The following is a 19,134-nucleotide window of genomic DNA, read 5'->3' on the forward strand; positions in this document are numbered from 1 at the left end:
TCTACTTCACTTTAGTTGTCTCGCTCGTTAAGATTTTGAACCCTTATTGCTTATTTTAGTCTTAAACAGCTGTATTCTTGTTTTTAGCAATAAGATGCACATAAAACCAGCATTTCTCCATTCAGCTTGTTTCCATTTACACCCGTGTATATTTATCACTCACTATTGGGTTTAATTAAATACTTGGAAGGAAAGTGAAGAAAAAAGTGAAACACTGAGAATAACTCGTCTGTTTTAGACTTCAAATCATTTGGCTGATATCCTTAGAAAGGAAAAAAAAATCTAGGATATGAGAATGACAGAGTTAAAGCCCTAACAGTCCATGAAATTAAATAATTGACGAGGATTGGTTTTTAATTAAACAACTGGGTTGGAACGGAAACCTGCAACCACTGCGGCCTTCCAGGACTGAATCTGCCCACCCGTGATTTAGAGGATGCATTTATCTGAGGTGACTTCCATGATCTGGACACACTAATATTAAAATAGTTTGTAATTACGGTTGCCTCATAAGTAGAAGGTGTGGACCGGAGCACCAGCCTTACAGATTAAAGGCTACACAGCTCAAGTGTATGTGACAGTGGTGTGTCTCTAAGTAGGCACATTTTGCAATGTGCATGAACATACAATTTGTGAACATGCCCCCCAAACAGTATAGTGTACTGAATAGTATGAGACATATATGTCTCCAGTAAAGACATTAACATGACAAAAAAGGGACTTATCTAATGACGTAATAAGAATCAGTGACTAACAAAGAAGAAGAAAATCCAAAGAACAACATGGGGCCTACACGTGAAGTGAAGATTGATACTTCACTCCAATAAACTGAATGTCAGTGGCTAAGGCCATAAGGTGCAATGTGAGAACAAATAGGAAATCAATTGGAGATGAGAAAATATCAGTTACTCAGAAACATTTCAAGGTAATGAATAAACTGGGAGATAAGAAGAATTGTTGAGGGTCTAAGGTAAGAGGCTAATTATGGACAGAAATGGATTTAGGGGCTGACCACCACTGTGTCACTCAATGTTTCACAATGCAAAGTAGGGTCATCAAAGACTGCAGCTAAAATGAAATGTGGTTATGAGACACACAGGAAATCTGTAGATGAATGAAGAAGTGAGACCACATTCAGAGTTGGTGAGTGAAATGGGGTAAGGCCAAGGGTCACAATGGCAAACTGTGGACCATTTCGGGAAGTGAGCAAGGTCACAGTGACAGTTAATGTCTGTTCCAGGGTTTTTTTTAATATATAGTCTGGAAATTACTACTTGGGTATAGTAGAAGAATACTCTAGCCTTTTACTGATTAATTTCTGCATATAAAATCTAAAACCACTTAATTCAATACAGGGTTGTGGGGGTCTGGAGCCTATCCTGGCAGTACTGGACACCAGTCCATCACAGAGTCCACTCATGCTCCAACTCACATGGGGCCAGTTTAAAGCAAATAATGTAATACAGTAAGTGTACTCCTGGCATTTTGGATGGAAAGCCAGGGATGATGCTGGTGTGCAAACTCCCTACTGACAAGCTCACTCCAGATCTGTGAGATGGAAGTGATAAAAACTGCACCACCATTCTGTTCACTTCTCCATACACACATAGATTTAAAAACTGCACCACCATCCTGTTCACTTCTCCATACACACATAGATTAATGTTGCTGCAGTTAAAATGCTCGTAGTTAGATATTGGGATCGAGCAGACACTAAATTAAATGAACATCTTTGTTTTGTCTGTATATATTTTTATATTCAGCATCCTTTACAGTGTCATTAGAGAGCCTTCACATTACAACAAGATAAAGAACCATTCACAGAGCTCCTTTCCAAATGACTGGAGGCAACCTTGCCAAAATCTTCTTTGTTCAATTTAATTAAAACAAAGTCTGCAGTCACTAAAGTGACTGGCCATAAAAGTCACCAAAGTTTGTTTTGAGTAATTCCCAATGTACTGCTGCCTCATAAGTCCAGTGACTTTCGTTCAATTTCCAGTCTGTTCATTCAACTATGTTTGCAAGTGTTAAATCAGTTTTTTGTTACTTCCTTGTGAATCTCCAAATAGAGACTTGTGCTAGTTGTTGTCTTTCTAACTTGGCCTGATAACAAGCATGTACTTGTCAACTGTGTCATGCAATGGGCAGGCATCAAATTCAAGTTTACCTGACAAGATAAATTCTAACATCCTGTGACCATGCAAGAAAGCAGTTAATGGATTGATGAATAGAAAGTCAGGCCACTCAGCCTACAACCTAGCAACAGGTTCATAAAATGAGGAGACTGAAATGAGCTGACTCAGAAAAACAAAAGGAGCTAACTTCCAATTTACTATGTTTTCTCTTATGAATGTACAAAGTGGAGCACAAATAAGGTGGCACAATGGCAAGTTGGCCTGCCACACAGATCTGGCGTTGATTCCCTGACTGTCAGAGTTGAGGGTACACATTCTCTCTTTGTCCGTGTACTGCTGTTTTAATTTCCACTGACTCAACTAGCTGTTCCCCCTGAAAGACCCGATCCAGACTCCCCGATGACCTGTAATAGAACTGGTCCAGAAAAAAGGGACAGATGGGACACAATTGATAAAAGAAACTTCATGTAAAATATGTCTAGGTATTTTATTTTGCCTCTAAAAGGAACTTTGATACAAAAAAACCTTTCACATCAAGTAACATATATACAAAACTTTTTCGCATTTTCTTCTTTAACAAATGAAGTAACAATTGTAAAAGTACAACACTGTCACTGATTTAGAATTCAGGATATACAGCAACAGTCTAATATGTAAAAATTAAACGAATAAAGTCTCCTCCTGAACTGCAGTGGTTTTCTGCTGGTCAGCTTACTATTTTTGCAGTGCAGTATCACTTCTAAAGCATTGCCATTTTAATTACACATGCTATTGTTAAGGAGATCTGATTCATACTTGAGAGCTCACCAAGGCTCGATTAACCCCCTTTTAATCAAGACAACCATTACTCTAAAATGCTGCTAATCAAACTGACATGTTTAGCAGGACGCATGAAGATTGCTAAAGACTTGTTGAGAGGTGTTAGTAAGATGACTGGAGATCATCACTGATTTACAAAAAGTTTCAGGAAATATGGAGTTAAATTTTAAGATAACATTTAAATTCAGTAGTTGGCCTTAAGTCTTTTTTAGAAATTCTGCAGGCTAATAATGTGTACAAATGAAAAGCATTAAAATCTGTATATATATATACATCAATATAATACCATATTTATCCCATAGTGACACATGTGGCTGTGGTAGATTATGGTAAACTCAGCCACTAGTGGCATAGTTCGTGTCTTGGGAATTGTATCACAATATGCATCTCAACCAAAAAAAAATCTAAAAACACCAATCCCGCACCAACTGCACAAAAACAGATTGAACCTACAGCAGTGGATTTTGTAATTACAAGCACTGGGCATACGATACAATGAAATAAGACTTCTCTTTGATCTGCATACAGCTATGGAAGGTTCTTGATGCCTTCTGCTTATTGTTAAGAGACCACCTTGCCCAGCTCAGTCCCATAACGTGGCCAGTGCAGTCATGAGACCTGACATGGTAAAGCATTTTGAAGGCCTCCTACTAGAATGGCACAAAAGGTCCAGCAAACAGTGAACCATGGGATACAATGACACTTGTGAAGAGAACCATTACTATTTCTGGAGAAATGTGAATCTTGGTCAGAGCTGGCACAGCATTAGGCTCTACTCTTAAAAGAAATTGCATCATCTCAGTAAAGTTCATTTACGTATGCTTAAGATTTTTCAATATAGTGCCACTGTGAATAATCTAAGACCTGGTTAAAAGTGCACACTTGTTCTTTGGAAGATGCTTTAAAAAGGATGACACAGACAAAGGATTTCGAAGTGTATGTCATGCAGTATGTAGAATACCACCCTCAAAACCTAAATAACCTCTACATTAAGCACAATGGACTTGTTCCCCCCTTGCTAATGTATACTGAACCACAGTTGTTTATATGAATCTGCCCTGCAAGACCATAAAAAAAGATGTAAAAGCCCCTCTCATCAGCCTGAATTTGCTTCAGTGCAGAGCCTATCAGACTGCTGCATGGAGGCCATGAAGTTGCAGGCAGTTTCTTTTTAATGTTTCTATATTCAAAGTATAAAGATCTTTCTATGAAATCATTCTTCTAAATGTGTTAATTTCAGTAGGTGCTTCTAGAGTATAGATTTCTTTACAACTAGAATATTCTATCCATCCATCCATCCATTATCCAACCCATTATATCCTAACTACAGGTTCACGGGAGCCTGCTGGAGCCAATCCCAGCCAACACAGGGCGAAAGGCAGGAAACAAACCCCAGGCAGGGCGCCAGCCCACCGCATTAGAATATTCTATGTTTTGCAAACGGTACCATTTATTCAGTTGTTTGGATTAAAAATGAAGAATTCAGATATCTGATCAGGTCACATCCGGGGGCTGCCTAAAGAGAAAAGCACATTAAGTACAGAAACTATAAAATTCAGTATATAACACTGTTTTGAGCAAAGCCATTAGATCTATTTATGGTAAGAGGGTTCTGACAATGAAGTGTTATATACAAAACAAAACCAAAAATAGTCTGCAGCAAACTAGGTTTTGTATGGAATGATAGCTTTCTAGTACATTTTACCCCCATGACCATGACTAATGCACAAACAAAAAAACATTTGGTGAGGAAACCTGAACCTAATATTGGTCTCTCCCTCCAAGCTGGTGGGCACATCCAGTGCCAGAAGTTCACTTTTTATAGAACATACCATTATACAAGCATTAAAAAAATAACAGTATATACAAAGAAACATAAAAAGTTCAAAAAAGAACATCTGAGGAAATATAAAAACTAGCACAAGTCTTTGTTATATAAAAAATTAGAATAATTCTGGTGCTGCTGTAAGATTGTGAGTCTTCAGTCTTTTTGTCAGCAGCTGGTCAAGTCACATTTTCCTGTCATCACAGTAGACAACACATTACACAAGCATCTTCTTTTTATAAAGGTGCTTTGGTGTTATACATAATCCTTGCCACCAGCGGGTGCTGCTCTAGATTTTGGGTATTGCTTGGGTGGGCCTGACATGCCTGCTCCGTGAGAACATGAAGAGCAGAGGAAGGCGCCTCCTATAATACACAGGCCAGCAGCTCCCCAGCCCAAAAACAAAGCTGAGCCAAACTCGTATCTGCAAGAAAGGAAAAAGAAGTTGAATAAATAGCAGTGAACTGTGAAAACTTTTTTTATTCTAATACACTAGTGGATGGCACATGTGGGGGCCTCTGCATGAGGGTTACTTTAAGCAACAGAATTATTTCTTTAAGATACTGTATGTTTATTGCAACAGTTAATCAGATGCTTCATTGAGACAGATATTTATTTACCTGCTGTTAGTTGGAGTAAATGGGTTGTTAAAGTCCTTTGCGATCCTGTTGCCATACCAGGAAGTAGCTATCAAAGCCAATAGACCTGGAAACAAAAGAAAAGAGTAAGACATCAGTCAGAACTTTCTAAAACAAAGGTATAAGTCAAGCTTATTGCACATAAACCACATTTGTCTTTTCGTAACAGAAAGTGTCTTAGTAATGGGATGAACAACTGCTGGCCTGCTTAAGATCAAAGAGACAAAATTCTAAACTTGCATCTTTTAACCATTCCACCTATCATTTTATCAATTAGTCACTTCCACCACATCGCTTAAATGGATAGTTTCAGATTATAAAATGTGCCATCTTCCAATTAGATGTTAAATTCTGCTACAATGTATATAATATTACGAGATGCACCATCACAAGGCACTTTCACTAGTGAGTTGATCTTTGAACTGATTCTGGGACAGGCTTCAAAAAAGGTTTGGTTGTTTTATGTTATTCCTCCAATTGACCATGCTTGTCATGATTAGGTGGTTACATGCATGCCGTGCATTAGCTACATGTTAATTAGTTAATATTTATTATAAAGCTCTTATAAAAGGTTTTTCAAAGCATTAATGATGCTCATTATCCTGTATGGCTACTTGATTTTAAAGGTCATTATAACTGGGGCTGTAAGCAGCGAGCAGGGTGACCTACTATTATCAGGGAAGCAGGGCTGGAGACCTCTGCCATGGAAAAGGAAAGGTTGGAGACTTGACATGCAGTTAAAAACCTTTACTTATGCATGCATGGAGAGTATCAGCAAATAGGGCAATAGCTCTGCCCAAAAAAGGCCTGTCAATTTACTTTTACACAGTGTATCAGTGTAGGGGTATGGGACTATGGAGCTTCTCTAACACTTCCTCTTTAGAGTGACAAGCCAGTTAATGCTGTATCTTCTTTTTGCTCTGGGATTTTATAGAAATGTTGAAAAAATGCATGCATTTTGCAGAATTACATTACCAGGAAAATAAATTATGTTTATAGGGAAATAGGCTTATGTAAGTTATACAGAAAGGCTGTAAGTAATAATGATGCTTTTAATAATGCTAAATATCCCACAAGGCTCTGTTACCACACCACCAGGTAGTAAATTTAAACCCCAATACTTGATTTCACTTCCAAATTCCTTAACCTCCTTTTGACATCTTTTTTGTAAAAACACTGCACACACAGAGTACCTTTGAAAAGCTGTTATATAAAGCCGTTATATAAAAAGATTTTTTAAAATGCCCCACGTTTTCAATTCCTTCATGAAATAAGCTACCAACAGCGTGCCTACTACCCCAATTCCAGTGTTTAATATTATCCATACCTCCAAAAATGAAGATTCCTCCTCCGATTGTGGCAATGCGGTTCTTCTTTTGTTTGTCCTCTGCAAAACAAGTGGTGCACTTCATCCCCAAAGATGCGACCAAAATAGCCATACCCGAGAAGAAAATGCTGGCAATCATGAGTGCGCGGGTAGCTTGCATTGTTGCTGCAAAGAAAAAAACAATACTGTTTACCCAGGTATTCCTTAGAACTGAAGATTTCCTAGTACCTTTTAATTTGTTCCTAGAATCGTCCCTGTTAGGTCCTCCCTGAAACCTCAAGATCTTTGGGTATTTATTTTTTGATTTACATAACCCAGTTTTGGGATGACACAGTAGTTACTGCTATTGACTCACGGATCTCGTACTGAAATTTCAGCTGGTCACATACTGTATGGAATTTCACATTCTTCCTATTTCTGTAGAGGTTTTTCTCCAACTACACAGGTTTTCTTTCAATGTCACAAGGATATGCAGGTTAACTTGTTGCCCCTTGTCATAGTGTATTGTATTATAATATTTAAACAAATTTTAAAGTATTATAATTTTTGTTTATTTTTGATTTCAACAGTCTTGTCCAGATTCTGCAACCCTCCTTTTTGAAATCCTACAGGCAATGCTGTCCCTACATATTCCCTGCAGTCTGTACAAATGTTCTGTTTTTACATGTATAATTTTGCCTATCATTTCCTGTCCACAAACTTGTTACTTGTGATAACAGCAAGTACCTGGTAGACAATGGTTTGAAAAATGGCAGCGGAGTATGAAGGTGGTGCTGTGGCCAGAGCTTTGCCAAATCTGCCTTTGCTTCCTACTTTGAATTCAATTCATTAACCTAATTAATTTTCTCATTGTAGACATAAAAAGTGTTTCATTTTCTTCTTCTGTCTATGAAAAAGACCCTTTTTATATCATTTGGATGTAAAAAAGAGCATTGCTTTGCTCAACAATAAGCATGGCATCCCAGACCTTAAGGTTGTATATATTTGTGCCTCTTATGAATGAAAGAGGGCCGGGGGCCAGCACAGTTGTTAATACTGCTGCCGCATGCATTGAGATTCCAGATTCAAATCCCAAGTTGGTCGCTTTCTGTTTAGAGACTGCTTGTTCTCCCTGTGACTATGTCCGTTTGCATCACGCATTTGAATTGTCACAAATGCCAAGGAGTTAAACAACACCTTGCATACCCAGTTGCCATTATAGGTTCTGTGTCTCCTGTGACATCGTTGACAGGTAAAATCTCATTCAAACAATGAATGTATGTCCAGAGTGCCCTCTCAATCAATGACTAAGCGGAGCTCCAGCTCTGCCATTTCAAGACGGCAGCATCACATAGTAAGAAGCTATGCATCCCTTCAAACATGCCCCTTATGGGCTGAGGTTGAATGCATGCCATTTGAGCCATTCTTCAGCAGCAATGAGATGGGCAAGCTTAGCCTTCTCTATAGGTGAATGCTGGGAAATAACATTTAATAAAAAAGGGAATGATTAAAGTTATGGCTGAGAGGCAGAAGCACAACTTTAATTTGCTTTAAAGCACCATTTTCAGAATATTTTTTGGTAAAACAGTGCTCTTTAATGCTGTCTTAATAACATATAATTACAACACTGAGATTAATTGTTTTTGTTTATACCAGAATATTCATTTAAATGCTGTACTTAATGGTAAACCTTTGTCTCACTTTTAATTTCACTACATCTTCAGACACTTAGCCCCAATTTTTTTGGATTTGGTATGTGAGCCACATGAGTAGTTAAACTGATAACAATAACCTCTTCCATTAAACCCTATTATACTCTGTGGTTCACAGTATATGATTACATGAGTGCCAATAGCCACCAGGCAGTGCCAAGGGTAACACACTAATGCCTCTGGCAAGTATAATCCCAGCCATGTCTGTTTTTCCATGTAATGGTATTTTCCTGTGAACAACTAAATTGTAAAGATTTGTGAAACAATGAAGAAATCTCCTTAGGTGGAGTATATGTGGAAAAATGATAAATCTCAATCCATAATCTGTGTTAGAAAAGGCAATGTGCTCCTCCTCCTGTGTTACCTTCACGTGACGCAGAATAAGATGACAACATCTCTTAACAAGCTATTCAAGCAGGAAACCAAAAGGCCATGTAAACCGTTAAATCACTTAAATCACTTTCAAGGATACAACTCTCTTCAGTTGCAAGGTATTTATCCAAAAGGAGTTCTAGGCATGGTGATGCTGTAACATCTAATATCTTCAACATCCTGCACCACTTTCAGACACGTCAAACATAACTTCCTAGTACAAAGTACTGAAGAGTTTAGGGCACTATGCCACATCACCCTCTTTTCATTTACCATTCCTGCTTTATTTAGTATTTTTGGACCCAAGCATTAAATCTTGTGAGGGAAGGAGACCCCACTTTGGCAAATAAACATGCTCAAGTATTTAAACTTCAGGGAAGAAATGCTCTCACCAGCACTTGTATGTATAGATACACTTGTGTGTATAGATGAAATGGCGGACTGATGTAACAACCCCAACCCCCATTCCCACCCTGCAGCTTTGGCTCTGCCTGTCCTGGCGAGCGTCGACTTGTAGGTAATGCTCTTCCTACACATTCCACTTTAGGAAAAACAACAATAATCATTCGTTGTGTAAGCTTGGCAGACATCAGATAGAACTGTTTGAAACAATAAATTCCAAACAGGTAGCTTGTCTTTTTATCAAGACTTTTTGATTTGCAGGGATGGGTGTATAATATGGAGAAAATAGAAAATACTAGAAATGCATCTTTCAATTCTCACTCATGAGGTTTCCTTTTTAGTTCTTCCTCAACTTTTTATACATCAGATGGTGGAGTGACTAAAAAATAAAAGGCTATGAATAAACAATTTTCCCAAATCTTCTCTCTGTACTTCAGCTACCAATATGGTAACAATGGAACACTGAACCGTTTTACAAAAATGCTATAAACCTGAAGCAGTTCTAACATCAAAGAAATCTATCCATTATTCTCTAATCATTTTTACTTATTACATTTTTTAATGTCTCAGTTAAATCCTAAATGAGATATAAAGACTGCTATTTTTGCTATAAAAAATGTATCAACTTATGAATGTTGAACACTCAAGAGAATTTCACTAAGCGAAAAACCCTTGAAGGCAAAAAAAAAACTCCTGTAATAGATCTTCAAGATAAAGGAATTCGAAAAGGAATGAGAGAACTACTATATTGCTGTAAAAGGAGTGTCCCTAGGAAAATAAGATGCCCATAGTTCTCTTCCACCCAGAAGCTTCACTATTACACAAACTATACAGATATTATGCAAGATTTGACTTGCACTCCCTGTTGAATTCCATGTTCAGTTGAAAAAAAAAAAATCAGACTTGAAAATGTATATATGAAAACAAAGCTTTCTTATAAACAATTTTAAATGCTTGTTGAACAGTATAAATGTTAATGTAACACTGGCAATTTTATTGTATATAGATTTTGATGAAGATGAGATCTTATTAATATCTCTATTTTGATAAATATTTTAATAGATGTTACTTGAACTTTTGTTAGTTTTTGAGATTGGAAAACATGAGCAAATCATAGATCAGATCAAAATGAACAAACTGTTTTTCATATGAGACTCCAGTACAAAATCATAATAATATTTTGTTACATCCTTTAAATATCAATTAAAACATTTACAAAAAGGAGTCATACAGAGGAATGTGAAAGCCATTCTGGAAGCCAGCCAGTATGAAGTTAGATGCTTGTATTGTTGTACTGATACCTTAATTTATATAAATAAAATGTATCATTCTCATCATGCTATTGGAGATTGATATCAGAGTAACTCAGTTGTTTATTGCAATAGACTTTGAAGAAAGGCCTATAATATTCAACAGTAACGCACAAGTAAATAAGTGTAAATAACTAAACAGAGAAAAGCACCTAAACCCTACATAAAAAATATTGAAACCAAGTTTTTATGGGGGATTTTTCTAATCAGGTTACAAAAGAAACATTTTAAGAGCTCTTCTAATGTAGATTATCATATGTGATGTATGGACCAAATCTTCCTTCACATTAATTCTAGATTAAAGGCATTAACAATATAGTTCTTATAATTTTAAAATAGTTGCTGCATCAAACTTTTAATACTATATACCTATTGATCTAAATATATGATCAAATACCAAAATTTCCAGTTGTAATGTAAATAATAAAAGTCACCAGTAATTTTGACACCTGTTGTCAGAATATATAATTTAGAAATTTATGAGCCATGAAACTCTTGGTGAGTTTACTTGCAGTGGAAAGCATTCAAGCCCCACCTGAAGGCCCACACCCTTATTTTCAAGCTCTTAATATCTGACATAAAGTGTATGGCGAAAACGCTTCTAAAGACTGACCTCAATGTATCCTCTCGGAAATCAGATGAGGCGTGAATCTAAACTGGCCACGCAAGAGGCCAGTTGTTAAAATGGATTAAAAACGATCGGCGGGGGACGACCATTTCACGGAGCTTTCAGTCTAATGGTCCAGTGACAGTAGACCACCATCCCATCTACCACTCTCTTTACTTTTTTCTCATATCAATCACACAAAACGAACCCCGTTGGAAAACTTACAGTCAAGTTTAAGCAGAGAGTCGAAGTTCTTGCATTGAATCTGCCCGGTGCTTTGCGCAGCACACGACATCCACAGTCCCTCGTAGATGGCCAGGGCAGTAACGATGTTGTCCCCAGAGTAGGATGAGGCTTTCCACTGTGGCAGGGCGACAGAGGCGATCAGCCCGACAAAACCAATGAAAGCCAGGATAAAACCCAGCATTTGCAGTCCGGCGTTGGCCATGGTGATGGTTCAGAAAAAAAAACAGCAAAAATGTTAAACAAAACTGCGGTACAATTATTCAGGCTAAAATAGTTAATTTAGAAAGGAAAAAAATGTTTAAAGAAAAATCTTGTGATGATTTTCAAGAATAAAAATAGTCTGTACTTTTGACTGTAAAGTACTGACAATGCCTTCTGAACTCTGCAGCTATGAAGTTAATAGCGGATCTTCAAATACCTGAAATGGGTTCGCCACACCTCAGCGCCGTATTTAAAGCGGGACAAAGTTGTAGCTCTCGGCCCCCCTCTACTGGCAGCGGCGTGGCCAAGCAGTAGCGGCTCAAATTCCCGGCTTCAAACCTCCACACCTTCCCCAACCCAAACACACCGCGCAGGCCCTTCACGGCCGCTTAATTAGCGCGAGATGGCAGACACTGCCTGCAGGCACGAGACTTGCTGATTGGCGTGCGCACGCGAAAACGCGCAGAGCATGGATTGGAATTCCTACAACGAGAAATAAACGAAACGTCATTAGGTCAACAACATTGTTTTGAAGATGGTTTGCTCACCTCGGCACACTGGTGAGTCAGTTGTGTTATTTTCCTTAAGTTCTGTTGGGTAGTGTCAGCAAGAAACTAAAGTGAATGAATCATGGAGGAAAAATGTGCTTTTTAGAAACTCACTAACGTAATCGCGAGATAAATGTATGCACCAAAACTGAAAAACATTATGTGCATTCATCAATAAGTTCCATATTTATAAAACCGAAGGGCCATGACGTCAAAAGTGGAATTGTCATTGCAAGGTACATGCAGGTTCTTGAACTGCCTCAAATGGACAACTATCCACCATGAACACCATCCCAAACTGTTTTTTACATACAGTTGCAACTGTACACGTTGTTTACACTACTTGAACTTTGGTGTTTTTTGATATTCAGGGTCAAAAGTCTTCATCCACTATGCCATATATTACCAAGTTTCCACATACTGTTCATTTCATGTATGAAACCACAAAATGTATAGACAATGAGCAGCTAAATATTATTAAGCATTCTGTCCTGCTAATTCATTCATCCAACTCCAAATTCATTTTGTTCATTTCAGGGTTGCAGGGAGTGACCACTTAACTGGCAACATCATTTGTAGAGCAAGGCATTAACTTCAGATGAAGTGCCAGTGTATTATACAGTCCACTCACACACAATTACATTTTTTAAAAATGATCAGTTAATCGAAGTTGCTCGTCTTTGGAATGTAGTACAAAAACTAACCTAAGCATGAGGAGAACCTGCAAAGCCCACAGCTCTGTGAAAGGTCTACTAACCACTGTGCCACGGGGCCACAAACAATACATAGAAAAACATCCAATTCAGCAGCAATAAATAAATAGTCATATAATAAATAAATAAATTAATGTCATGCTGGAAAACATAGCATAGTTCTCTTTCATTTCACAAGTTGATGTTACTTGGCCACAGAGAGTACATAGAAAACCATCCGATTCAGCAACAATAAATACAATGTAAACAAATAAATAAATAGGTGTACAGTGCACAATTAACCAGTTCTCTTTCATTTCACAAGTTCATGATTGCACTCAGGTCCCAATCTGGGAGGTTTGTCGTGTGGTTTGGTGCAACAACACGCTGTAATCAGCACATGCTCCCTGCCTCCACTTCCACCTCCTCCTCCGTCCTGAATAATGAGTGTCAACTGATTCAACAAAGGAAGGGATTTAATTTTTTCTTTAAAAAGTTGGCATTTTGTCAGTATGGAGCGCACAAAGTTGTACTGAAAGTCTTTTCTTCACTAAGACTCTCCTTTTTTTATCACTTCTCATGTGTATTCACCAAGCTTCTCCAAAAGACATTTGTTAAGAACAGAAAATAGTCTGTAAGCCATCCATCCATCCATCCTCTTCCGCTTATCCGAGGTCGGGTCGCGGGGGCAGCAGCTTAAGCAGAGGCCCAGACTTCCCTCTCCCGGCCACTTCTTCCAGCTCTTCGGGAGAATCCCAAAGGCGTTCCCAGGCCAGCCGGGAGACATAGTCCCTCCAGCGTGTCCTGGGTCTTCCCCGGGGCCTCCTCCCGGTTGGACGTGCCCGGAACACCTCACCAGGGAGGCGTCCAGGAGGCATCCTGATCAGATGCCCGAGCCACCTCATCTGACTCCTCTCGATGCGGAGGAGCAGCGGCTCTACTCTTAGCCCCTCCCGGATGACTGAGCTTCTCACCCTATCTTTAAGGGAAAGCCCAGACACCCTGTGGAGGAAACTCATTTCAGCCTTGTATTAGCGATCTCGTTCTTTGGTCACTACCCATAGCTCATGACCATAGGTGAGGGTAGGAGCGTAGATCGACTGGTAAATTGAGAGCTTTGCCTTACGGCTCAGCTCCTTTTCACCACACAGACCGATGCAGAGCCCGCATCACTGCGGATGCCGCACCGATCCGCCTGTCGATCTCACGCTCCATTCTTCCCTCACTCGTGAAGAAGACCCCGAGATACTTGAACTCCTCCACTTGGGGCAGGATCTCTCCCCCAACCCTGAGAGGGCACTCCACCCTTTTCCGGCTGAGGACCATGCTCTCGGATTTGGAGGTGCTGATTCTCATCCCAGCCGCTTCACACTCAGCTGCGAACCGATCCAGAGAGCTGAAGATCACGGCCTGATGAAGCAAACAGGACAACATCATCTGCAAAAGCAGTGACCCAATCCTGAGTCCACCAAACGGACCCCTTCAACACCCTGGCTGCGCCTAGAAATTCTGTCCATAAAGTTATGAACAGAATGGTGACAAAGGGCAGCCCTGGCGAGTCCAACTCTCACTGGAAGCGGGCTGACTTACTGCGGCAATGCGGACCAAGCTCTGACACGGTTGTACAGAGACCGAACAGCTCTTATCAGGGGTCCGGTACCCCATACTCCCGGAGCACCCCACAGGATTCCCGAGGGACACGGTCGAATGCCTTTTCCAAGTCCACAAAACACATGTAGACTGGTTGGGCAAACTCCCATGCACCCTCAGGACTCTGCTAAGGGTGAAGAGCTGGTCCACTGTTCGCGACCAGGGCCGAAAACCACACTGTTCCTCCTGAATCCGAGGTTCGACTATCCGACGGACCCTCATCTCCAGAACCCCCGAATAGACTTTTCCAGGGAGGCTGAGGAGTGTGATCCCTCTATAGTTGGAACACACCCTCCAGTCCCCCTTTTTAAAGAGGGGGACCACCACCCCAGTCTGCCAATCCAGAGGCACTGTCCCGATGTCCATGCGATGTTGCAGAGGCGTGTCAACCAAGACAGTCCTACAACATCCAGAGCCTTAAGGAACTCGGGTATCTCATCCACCCGGGGCCCTGCCACCAAGGAGTTTTTTGACAACCTCGGTGACTTCAGTCCCAGAGATGGGAGAGCCCACCTCAGAGTCCCCAGGCTCTGCTTCCTCGTGGAAGGCATGTTAGTGGGATTGAGGAGGTCTTGAAGTACTCCTCCCACCGACCCTAGCGTCAGTGAGGTCAGCAGCGCACCATCCCCACCATATACGGTGTTGACACTGCACTGCTTCCCCTCCTGAGGCGCGGACGGTGGACCAGAATCTCCTCGAAGCCGTCCGAAAGTGTTCTCCATGGCCTCTCCAAACTCCTCCCATGCCCGAGTTTTGCCTCAGCAACAACGAAGCAGCGTTCGCTTGGCCTGCGGTACCTATCAGCTGCCTCCAGAGACCCACAGGACAAAAAGTCCTATAGGACTCCTTCTTCAGCTTGACGGCATCCCTCACGCGGTGTCCACCAACGGGTTCGGGATTGCCGCCACGACAGGCACCGACCACCTTGCAATAAGTATGCCCACACCTGCTCGGCGCCTCTCACCGGGGGCAACTCCAGAGTTGTAGAGAGTCCAGCCCCTCTCAAGGAGATTGGTTCCAGAGTCCAAGCTGTGCGTCGAGGTGAGTCCGACTATATCTAGCCGGAACCTCTCGACCTCGCGCACTAGCTCAGGCTCCTTCCCCTTCAGAGAGGTGACATTCCACGTCCCAAGAGCCAGTTTCTGTAGTAGAGGATCAGACCACCAAGGTCCCCGCCTTCGGCCACCACCCAACTCACACTGCACCCAACCTCCATGGCCCCTCCCATAGGTGGTGAGCCCATGGGGAGGAGGACCCACGTTACCTCTTCGGGCTGTGCCCAGCCGAGCCCCATGGGTGCAGGCCTGGCTACCAGGCGCTCGCCATTGAGCCCCACCTCCAGGCCTGACTCTAGAGGGGGGCCCCAGTGACCCGTGTCCGGGCAAGGGAAAACATTGTCCAAGGTTTTTATTCTTCATCAGAGGTTTGTTGAACCACTCTTTGTCTCATCCCTCACCTAGGACCAGTTTGCCTTGGGTGGCCCTACCAGGGGCATAAAGCCCCGGACAACATAGCTCCTAGGATCATTGGGACACGCAAACCCCTCCACCATGATAAGGTGACGGTTCAAGGAGGGGAGTCTGTAAGCCCCTCCAGCAAATGAAGTGTAATCTTAGAACTCTACAGGATGGCTAAGGTTTCTTACAATCTCCAGAATTCCTACAAAGAATTAAATAATTGGTGTGGGTTACCTGACCCAAAGGCAGAGGCTACATCTACATCTACACACATACACACACACACATACATATATATATATATATATATATATATATATATATATATATATACTGCTCAAAGAATTAAAGGAACACTTTTAATCAGAGTATAGCATAAAGTCGATGAAACTTATGGGATATTAATCTGGTCAGTTAAGTAGCAGAGGGGGTTGTTAATCAGTTTCAGCTGCTGTGGTGTTAATGAAATTAACAACAGATGCACTAGTGGGGCAACAATGAGATGACCCCCAAAACAGGAATGGTTTAACAGGTGGAGGCCACTGACATTTTTCCCTCCTCATCTTTTCTGACTGTTTCTTCACTAGTTTTGCATTTGGCTACAGTCAGTGTCACTACTGGTAGCATGAGGCGATACCTGTACCCTACAGAGGTTGCACAGGTAGTCCAACTTCTCCAGGATGGCACATCAATACGTGTCATTGCCAGAAGGTTTGCTGTGTCTCCCTGCACAGTCTCAAGGGCATGGAGGAGATTCTAGGAGACAAGCAGTTACTCTAGGAGAGCTGGAGAGGGCCATAGAAGGTCCATAACCCATCAGCAGGACCAGTATCTGCTCCTTTGGGCAAGGAGGAACAAGATGAGCACTGCCAGAGCCCTACAAAATTACCTCCAGCAGGCCACTGGTGTGAATGTCTCTGACCAAACAACCAGAAAGACTTCATGAGGGTGACCCAAGGGCCCCATGTCCTCTAATGGGCCCTGAGCTCACTGCCCAGCAGCATACAGCTCGATTGGCATTCGCCATAGAATACCAGAATTGGCAGATGCACCACTGGTGCCCTGTGCTTTTTACAGATCAGAGCAGGTTCACCCTGAGCACGTGACAGAAGTGAAAGGGTCTGGAGAAGCCATGGAGAACATTATGCTGCCTGTAACATCATTCAGCATGAGCAGTTTGGTGGTGGGTTAATGATTGTCTGGGGAGGCATATCCATGGAGGGTCACACAGACCGCTACAGGCTTGACAAAGGCACCTTGGCTGCCATTAGGTATCAGGATGAAATCCTTGCACCCATTGTCAGACCCTATGCTGGTACAGTGGCTCCTGGTGCATGACAATTCCTGGCCTCATGTGGTGAGAGTATGCAGGCAGTTCCTGGAGGATGAAGGAATTGATACCATTGACTGGCCACCACACTTTCCTGACCTAAATCCAATAGAACACCTCTGGGACATTATGTTTTGGTCCATCCAATGCCACCAGGTTGCACCTCAGACTGTCCAGGAGCTCAGTGATGCCCTGGTCCAGATCTGGGAGGAGATCCCCCACAACACCATCTGTCATCTCATTAGAAGCATGCACCGATGTTGTCAGGCATGTATACAAGAACACAGGGGCCATACAAAGTGCTGCATACAATTTTGAGTTGCTGCAATTAAATTTTGGCAAAATGGACTAGCCTGCCACATAATTTTTTCACTCTGATTTTTGGGGCGTCTTTGAATTCAGGGCTCTGTAGGTTGATCATTTTCATTTCCATCAAACGATGTGGCATCCTTTCGTTCCTAACACATTACCCAGTCTATATCAGTATAGATATCCAGGAGGATTTCTTTTTCCCATTGAGATCTGATGTGTTTTCAAAGTGTTCCTTTAATTTTTTTGAGCAGTTTATATACGTTACATAGTTTACTGTCAAATAATGCAAAGAGTACGCAACACGTGTTTCGCCCTTATTTGGGCTCATCAGGTGTACACACTCCACTGCACCTCTCATGGGGATCAAACCTCTTATTTGACAGTAAACTATGTAACATTCTATGATCTGCTTCTCGCAACTGAGAGGGCCCATGGTAGATGTTTGCAGACTGGCAGACCAACCACATGCGTTACTTGGTAGGTAACCACCCATACAATCAGATCGAGACTACTGATGCTATGAATATCCAGTGGTGTGAAAAACTATTTGCCCCCTTCCTGATTTCTTATTCTTTTGCATGTTTGTCACACAAAATGTTTCTGATCATCAAACACATTTAACCATTAGTCAAATATGACACAAGTAAACACAAAATGCAGTTTTAAATGATGGTTTTTATTATTTAGGGAGAAAAAAAAATCCAAACCTACATGGCCCTGTGTGAAAAAGTAATTGCCCCCTGAACCTAATAACTGGTTGGGCCACCCTTAGCAGCAATAACTGCAATCAAGCGTTTGCGATAACTTGCAATGAGTCTTTTACAGCGCTCTGGAGGAATTTTGGCCCACTCATCTTTGCAGAATTGTTGTAATTCAGTTTTATTTGAGGGTTTTCTAGCATGAACCGCCTTTTTAAGGTCATGCCATAGCATCTCAATTGGATTCAGGTCAGGACTTTGACTAGGCCACTCCAAAGTCTTCATTTTGTTTTTCTTCAGCCATTCAGAGGTGGATTTACTGGTGTGTTTTGGGTCATTGTCCTGTTGCAGCACCCAAGATCGCTTCAGCTTGTGTTGACGAACAGATGGCGGACATTCTCCTTCAGGATTTTTTGGTAGACAGTAGAATTCATGGTTCCATCTATCACAGCAAGCCTTCCAGGTCCTGAAGCAGCAAAACAACCCCAGACCATCACACTACCACCACCATATTTTACTGTTGGTATAATGTTCTTTTTCTGAAATGCTGTGTTCCTTTTATGCCAGATGTAACGGACATTTGCCTTCCAAAAAGTTCAACTTTTGTCTCATCAGTCCACAAGGTATTTTCCCAAAAGTCTTGGCAATCATTGAAATGTTTCTTAGCAAAATTGAGACGAGCCCTAATGTTCTTTTTGCTTAATAGTGGTTTGCGTCTTGGAAATCTGCCATGCAGGCCGTTTTTGCCCAGTCTCTTTCTTATGGTGGAGTCGTGAACACTGACCTTAATTGAGGCAAGTGAGGCCTGCAGTTCTTTAGACATTGTCCTGGGGTCTTTTGTGACCTCTCGGATGAGTCGTCTCTGCGCTCTTGG

At 41.4% G+C, this 19,134-nt stretch overlaps 2 protein-coding genes across 2 annotated transcripts in view; one reads left to right on the forward strand and one right to left on the reverse strand.

Annotated features, from left to right (window-relative positions):
* Positions 1-2,597: 2,597 nt before the first annotated feature.
* On the reverse strand, positions 2,598-11,801 carry LOC120537195 (claudin-1). The gene is made up of 4 exons (XM_039765953.1): positions 11,352-11,801; positions 6,745-6,909; positions 5,400-5,484; positions 2,598-5,203 (listed from the first exon to the last, which is right to left on the reverse strand). The coding sequence occupies exons 1-4, from the start codon at positions 11,572-11,574 to the stop codon at positions 5,035-5,037; spliced, it is 642 nt and encodes a 213-aa protein (XP_039621887.1). The 5' UTR covers positions 11,575-11,801; the 3' UTR covers positions 2,598-5,034.
* A 108-nt stretch (positions 11,802-11,909) lies between these two features.
* The window catches only part of LOC120537181 (claudin-16-like), a 61,919-nt gene continuing 54,694 nt past the window's right edge, over positions 11,910-19,134 (forward strand). The window contains exon 1 of the mRNA XM_039765940.1: positions 11,910-12,133. The gene's annotated coding sequence lies outside the window, so the exon portion shown is untranslated. The remainder of the gene's footprint in view (positions 12,134-19,134) is intronic.

This window comes from Polypterus senegalus, chromosome 1 (assembly GCF_016835505.1).
Source record: "Polypterus senegalus isolate Bchr_013 chromosome 1, ASM1683550v1, whole genome shotgun sequence".
NCBI lineage: Eukaryota > Metazoa > Chordata > Cladistia > Polypteriformes > Polypteridae > Polypterus > Polypterus senegalus.